The sequence below is a fragment of the Crocuta crocuta genome, unplaced genomic scaffold (assembly GCF_008692635.1).
Source record: "Crocuta crocuta isolate KB4526 unplaced genomic scaffold, BGI_CrCroc_1.0 scaffold229, whole genome shotgun sequence".
Lineage (NCBI taxonomy): Eukaryota > Metazoa > Chordata > Mammalia > Carnivora > Hyaenidae > Crocuta > Crocuta crocuta.
The window spans coordinates 5,012,150-5,019,061 of NW_027536464.1; the positions used below are offsets into that span (position 1 = coordinate 5,012,150).

The window sequence follows — 6,912 nt, forward strand, 5'->3', positions numbered from 1 at the left end:
GTCTCAGCCCCCACCACCTTCCCAGCCAGCTGCCTGCCTGCCTGCCTGCCTGCCACCAAGCCTGTCCCTGCCTTGCCAGCCCCCACCTCCTCCTTTCCCTCCTCGGGCACCTTCCCCTCCCCCAGGCCCTCCGGTGCAGAGCTTCCGAGTGAGTGGGGTGGGCAGGCTGGGCTCTGGCTCCCCGGGGAGCTGGGTGGGGTGGGCAGTGGGCAGGCGGCAGGAGGGCCTGGTGCCAGGGCAGAGGCTTCGGGACAGGCACAGCCTGGGGTCTGTGTGCAGAGTCTCGGGTGAGTTGGGGTGCAGCCCTGCTGAGGGGGGGCTGGGCCACAGGGGCTTGGGGTGGGGGAGCCAGGAGGAGGGGCCAGGGGGCTGTGGCAGATTCATGTCTGTATTTGGTAGTCGGATAGGAGCCAGCTCAGTGAGGCTGGGCCCCTGGCCAGTTGCAGGGGAGGGCGTCAGGGCCCTGGGGACACCCCTCCCCCAAAGCAGACACTCGTGCCCCCCTCCTCTTCCCGGCCTGAGCCGCCCTTCTCTGTGGATCGCTCAAACTGCTTTTCCATCCCCTGAGTGTTTTGGGGTCCATGCTCTAGGCCTGGGGTCAACAGGTGCCCCTGGGGTATTTGGGGCAGGAAGCTGAGAAGGGAGAGGGGGAAGGGCAGGCTGGACAGTGCCGCCTCATTGGCCCTGGCACCGTCCGGATGGGGCTTGTCTGGGGTGTGTGTTCCTGTGCACCAGGCCCAGCTCACCCAAGAAACGGGTCCCTAGCTGTGCCACTCTGGGGACCATCTGCATTAGGAGCCTGCAGCTCCACGCCAGCGATGTGGGTTCCCTGCTCTGGTGGAATCCCAAGTCTCCTATCAGGCTCAGGCAGCAGCCCCTCTGGTGCCTGAATCCCTTGTCCCAGGCTGTTCCCTGTGGTCCTCCCACCCCGGAGGGTCAGCAGCGTCAGTGTTAGGAGAGTCTGTGGCAGAGAAGGATTCATGGGCTCAGGTCCAGGAAACACCTGAGCAAGGTCATGCAGCAAGCAAGTAGGAACCCCATGAAGTGAAGTCAGGGCAGGGCTGGCCTGTGTCCTGGGCTTTGGGGGACATTCCAGGCCTTATCAGGTCTTTGATCTGGGGCTGATCTAGCCAGCTCTGTCATTCTCTCTGGCCCTTTTTCCCCCCCCCCCCCAATGCGTCTTTCTGTGCCACTGTCTCATTTCCATCTCTTTGCCAGGCGGGTCCACATCACCTTTCAGCAGTCCCATCACCTCTGATGAGGAATACCTGAGTCCCCCAGAGGAGTTTCCAGAGCCTGGGGAGACTTGGCCCCGCACCTCCACCATGAAGCTCAGTCCCAGCCAGAACCGCCGTTCCTCTGACACTGGCTCCAAGGCACCCCCCACTTTCAAGGTCAGACCCCTGAGGCCAGCCCCCAGGCACCCTTATTCCTTCACGGGTACCTTTGTTCTTGGGGCCACACCAGGTTTTAGCGAGGCCTAGAGCTTGGCCCCATTCACCCTTCTTACCTGGTGCCAATCCCAGTCAGCCTGGTGTGGAAGAGGTGTCTGTCCAAGAATCCTCTGGCCCCCGGGAGCCACACGTGGGTCCTGAATGTCTCCCCTGATACTTTGGGGTCCCCCTTCAGGTCTCACTCATGGACCAGTCAGTAAGAGAAGGCCAAGACGTCACCATGAGCATCCGCGTCCAGGGGGAGCCCAAGCCGGTGGTTTCCTGGTGAGTAGCAGCCGCTGGCCCTCACCTGCCAGCTTCCTCTGCTCCAGGCTTGCCCCAGGGAGGCCTGGCTTTGGGTTGGGGGGGCAGGAACCCTTTGTGGACCCTTTGTGAGCTGCCCAGGGGTCCATCCTAGGTCCTGGGTGCCACGCCCTTAACATGCCTTTGTTCAGCCTCATTCAGGGCTTCTGCTGGGGTGGGTGTGGGTAACAAAAGGTCTCCTGTCTGTCCATTTGGGGATGAATGGGCAGGAGTCATCTCATCTCTTGGAGAAGGCGGCCCACACCCACCCCCATCAGGTGACAGCGGGGCGATGTTTGAGGCCTACTCCGCTCCCAGCCCTGTGCTGGGCCCCGGGCATAACAATTTGTATCCGAGCTGCCAGAGCCCAGGGTTAAATGCGGGCCTCAGCTGCACTCCTTCCTCCTGGGTGCGTGGAACTTTGATTACTCTGGTCGCTCAGATTCTTACTATTTGGGTTCTAGTTTTCATGTGTAATTGCTTGTCCCGTTCCCTCTGATTTTTTTTTTTAACACTGTAAGTTATTTCTTTCCCCTTTTGGGAAGTGAGAAAGCCATCTGTCCATTATAAATAATAATAATAAAAAAAGACACGAAGATATTTCAGAGCTGTTAAGAACTGAAGAATGTGGTTAGGCTCCAAGGAAGGTTAAGATTCAGGTGGGCAGAGGTGTTCTGGAAGTTCCTGGGGGAGGGAGGTGGGTGGGATCACAGAGTCAGGGTGAAAACCTGGCCCTGTAACCCCAGGGCGCTCATGTTCAGTGAGGACCAACGATGTGGGGGAGGAGGAGCCTGCTCAGCTCTGGGGCTCCCCACCTCCTGGCCCTGGGCCCCTCGCCTGAGTCCCCATCCCTCTGACAGGCTGAGAAACCGGCAGCCCGTGCGCCCAGACCAGCGGCGCTTTGCCGAGGAGGCAGAGGGCGGGCTGTGCCGCCTGCGGATCCTGGCGGCCGAGCGGGCTGACGCTGGCTTCTACACTTGCAAAGCGGTTAATGAGTATGGCGCCCGGCAGTGTGAGGCCCGCCTGGAGGTCAGAGGTGAGTGCCTCATGGTCTCCATAAAACCCACCCACCCACCGGCCCTGGCCCCCCCAACCCCAGCCCCTTCCCTGCTCAGATGCCAACTTCTACACAACCTCGGTTAGAGGATGCCAGAGCAAAAAGGGCCTTACAAAATCCTGTAATTTGTTGCTTATATTGTAGTTGAGTAAACTGAGGCCCAGAGAGGGGAAGTGACTTGCTCAAGGCCACCCGGCAAGTTGTTCAGTGCTCAACCTACTACACAGTACTGCCTTCCCTATGCTTAGTCACACCTGCTGCCTGATGCCAGCCAGAGAGAGACCCTGCTTCCTGCCACCAGCTGTCCTCTGCCCTCCCTCTTCCAAGCTTTGGTCACTTTGCCCTTTCCAGGCCCTTCCCTCACAATCCTGCCCCCTTGCCCCTTTGCCCTCCTACCCACCCCATCGCTGTGCAGAAGCTATTGGGGTTGGAGGTGGCAGTGGGGAGAGTCTGACAGCTGGACCCGTTCGGAGGGGCCCTTGGGGTGACTGGGGCTCGAAGCATATTGCCAGGGACCCCAGGGCTGTCAGGGTGGGCACCATGGAATGTGGAGAGGGCTGGACCCCCAGAGCTGGGGCATGAGGGCCAGGGGCCTTTCAGGCAGTGGGGATAGCAGGCAGGCCTTAGCCAGGCTGCCCTTGGGGCGCGGGTGGTGTTCCTCCCAAGGGCTGGCTGTTAACCTTGCCTTCTACTCACCTTTGTCTGTGGGCAGCTCAGGACTGGGCACCCCTCCTTCGTTCTGCACTCAGCCATCCTCCCTCCCTTCCGGTAGAGGCCAGCTCCCGGGTCCACCAGCCCCTGCTGGCACACACCCTAACAGTCGTGGTCCCCTCCACCGGGCCCTCCCTCCCCCAGTTACCTGCCCTGTGCCTCCTCCTTGGTCTCTGAATTCTCCAGCTCTCCCCGCACCCATTCCCTGGCCTGTTCCTTCCCCCCCAGGGCCTGGCTCTGCCTTGCTTCTCTGTGTTAACCCACGTCTTGGTGCTTCGTTCCCTTTGGGGTTCTTCCTGACATCCCCTAGGCTTTGGGTGCCCCTCTTGCCTTCTCCCTTGCTGCCCACAGCTTCTGCCTACCCAGGAACCCCAGAGACCTGCTCGGCCTCTGGCCGGCTGCCAGTCCCCCCATCCCAAGGCTGATCTTGGCAGGAGCTGAAAGTGGCGACGCACCCTGGCAGTTTTAGAGGCAGGTCTCCACGTAGAGGGGCCCTAGCCAGGTCTGCGTGCTGTGCGTGCCTGTGCGTGCGTGCGTGTGTGCGTGTGTGTGCGCGCGCGTGTGCTGCACTAACCTGCCGCTTGCTGACTGAGGTTTTTGTCTGTACACAGGCGAGTGAGCTCAGGGGGCCGACTGCGCTCCCCCCGCTACCCTCCGAGCCGCGCCCCTGTCTCAGGCACCTCTCGGACCTCGCTGTGTTTCACTGCCTCCTGCCCACAGATCCTGCCGGCCCGCCGGCCTGGACCCTGTCCCAGCTTCCCACTCCCTCCCCTCTCCACCTTACACAGCATCCTGGGATAGCCCATGGGCCCTAGGGACCCTTCCTCCCCAAGTGGACATATGGCTGGGCAGCCCCCACATGGACTGAGTGCCAGGAAGGGGCAGCCATGAGGGGTATCAAGACCCCCCCCCAATCTTTCCCTGCAGGGGAGCACCCAGCGAGCGCATGTGCTACCGCTGCTACAGGCCCTGTCTGTCTATCCGTTTGTCTGTCTGTGTGTCTGCGACAGTCAGGGAAGGATGCCTCTGAGCTGGTGTGGGGTGAGGCAGAGCGGAACAGGCCAGGGCATAACATCTGCAGGAGGGAGGGACCTAGAGGGGCAGGAGGCTGTTGACAAAGGGCCTATGAAGCCGGGGGTATTGGGGGGGGGGTCAAGGCACTGACCATTCCAGAAACGGGTTTCAAATGGCACAACACTTTGTATTTCACAAGCAATGAAAAGCCAGAGGCCTCAGGCCCCACGCTGATGAGGAGGCCTGGCCAAGTCCTGCTCTGGGCAGGTTTAGGGCTCCTCTGGGGCTCCCCTTTTCACTGTCAGGGCCTGGGATGCTCTGTCTGGAAATGAGGGTGTTAGCCAGGCTTGGCCAAAGAGCGAGGGCCTGCTGTAACGGGTGTGGGGACATTTGGAAAAAGTTGTTTTCTTAGCTCAAATAAAGTCCAGTTTGTACCCAGCTGGTGTGCCGTGTTTGGTTTTTTATCTGCCGCCGTCTCTGCCCCTACGTGGCCCTCTCAGTTTCCCTGACCTTGATTCCTTCCCGCTTGCCCTGAGTCCACCCTCCCTGGCCGAGCTGGTCACCCTGGGGCTCCTTGCTGTCCTGGCCGGGCGGGCGGGCTTTCCCTGTCTCCAAAGGAACAAAATGCATCTCTCTCTCTGTATCTGTCTGTCTCTTTGTGTGTGCGTGTGTGTGTCTCCCTCACCCCGTGTGTCTCTACTCCACGCGTGCCCCCCTGTGGCCGCTTCCCTCCCCGCCTCCCCCCAGCACATCCTGAAAGCCGGTCCTTGGCCGTGCTGGCCCCCCTGCAGGACGTGGACGTGGGGGCCGGGGAGATGGCGCTGTTTGAGTGCCTGGTGGCGGGTCCTGCTGATGTGGAGGTAGACTGGCTCTGCCGTGGCCGCCTGCTGCAGCCTGCACTGCTCAAATGCAAGATGCATTTCGATGGCCGGAAATGCAAGCTGCTGCTCACGTCTGTGCATGAGGACGACAGTGGGGTCTACACCTGCAAGCTCAGCACAGCCAAAGGTAACTGCCCCCTCCGGCCCAGGGGGGCTGCCGTGGGCGCTCCAGCACTGGAGGGAGGGGACTGGAAATGTAGGAGGTGGGGGCGAAATAAGATAATGTAGTACACCTGCCTCAGTAAGGTCTGCGGGCGGCACTCTGAGCCTTCGGTGTGTGCCCGTGTCGTAGGGAACCAGTCTGCTGAGGTGTAGCAGAACCTACTGGGGCTTGGGTTCCACTTCTGGCCCCGCCCACACACCGCCTCGTGACTTCAGACAAGTCACTGCGTCTCTCTGAGCTGTGGACTATCCGTCTGTAAAACGGGATCATGAGACTCGCTATCTTTTTTTTTTTATGATGTGTTTTTATTTTTTTATTTTTTTTTAAATATTTTTTAAAATTTATTTCTAGGAGAGAGAGAGAGAGCGTGAGCAGGGGAGGGTCAGAGAGAGAGGGAGTCACAGACTGAAACAGGCTCCAGGCTCTGAGCTGGCAGTCAGCACAGAGCCCGACGCAGGGTCTGAACCCACGAACCGCGAGATCATGACCTAAGCAAAAGTCGGATGCTTAACCGACTAAGCCACCCAGGCGCCCCGAGACTCGCTATCTTGTAGGGGGATGGGTCGGATTAATGAGGTAACGTATGTAAAGAACAAAGTACAGCACAAGCCTGGCAAAGGGTGGCACCTGATAAATGTCTACCATAATTATTATTAATGACATCTCTGACCCGGTCTCTGTCCTCGTTGGAAGAGCAGAGAGAACGCCTCACCAGCTTGTGGTAATGAGCCCCTTAGGTGACACCGGAAGTCTTTGTAAAGCAGGAAAGGAGCTGGTCGGCATAAGGGGCTGTTCTTTCCCCCAGAAGGTTTCTTGTGGGCTAGAATCACAGGGCAGAAGGGGCATTTGCTCTGGGTCTGGGAGGGGTGGGAGGAGTGGAGGCACAACCCAGGCACAGAGGACAATCCCGAGGGGAGGGGAAAGGTGTGGAGGGGGAATGGCGCTTGGCTTGCAGGCCCCTCTCCTGAAGCTGATGAGTGGGCAAGGGTGGTCAGGAGGGACTCCTGCTGTTTCCCCAACCACCATGGCAGCCCGCCGCCCACCCTCGCCAACCTCCACCCTCCCGTGAAGGCCAGATCTTTGGGTCTTGCTTCCTACCTCACTCTGGTGTCCGGGGACCTTGCCAGGCTCTGCCCAGGCTCTGGCTCCTGGCCCAGCTCCCCTTTCCTGCCTGGAGTATGAGGGCAGGACCTGTGGGTTGGGGTGCCTGGGACCCCGTGGCCTTCCCGGGCCCCAGATCTGACCCCTCCCCGCTAGATGAACTGACCTGCAGTGCCCGGCTGACGGTGCGGCCCTCGCTGGCGCCTCTGTTCACTCGGCTGCTGGAGGACATGGAGGTTCTGGAGGGCC

The 6,912-nt window shown here is 60.2% G+C and overlaps 1 protein-coding gene across 1 annotated transcript in view; it reads left to right on the forward strand.

Annotated features, from left to right (window-relative positions):
- Positions 1–6,912, forward strand: part of LOC144218610 (striated muscle preferentially expressed protein kinase-like) — a 42,761-nt gene that overhangs the window by 11,225 nt on the left and 24,624 nt on the right. Inside the window, 5 exon segments of the mRNA XM_077748549.1 lie at positions 1,219–1,394; positions 1,630–1,718; positions 2,597–2,772; positions 5,266–5,526; positions 6,820–6,911. Of these exon segments, the coding sequence (XP_077604675.1) occupies positions 1,326–1,394; positions 1,630–1,718; positions 2,597–2,772; positions 5,266–5,526; positions 6,820–6,911 (687 nt within the window). The 5' untranslated portion in view covers positions 1,219–1,325.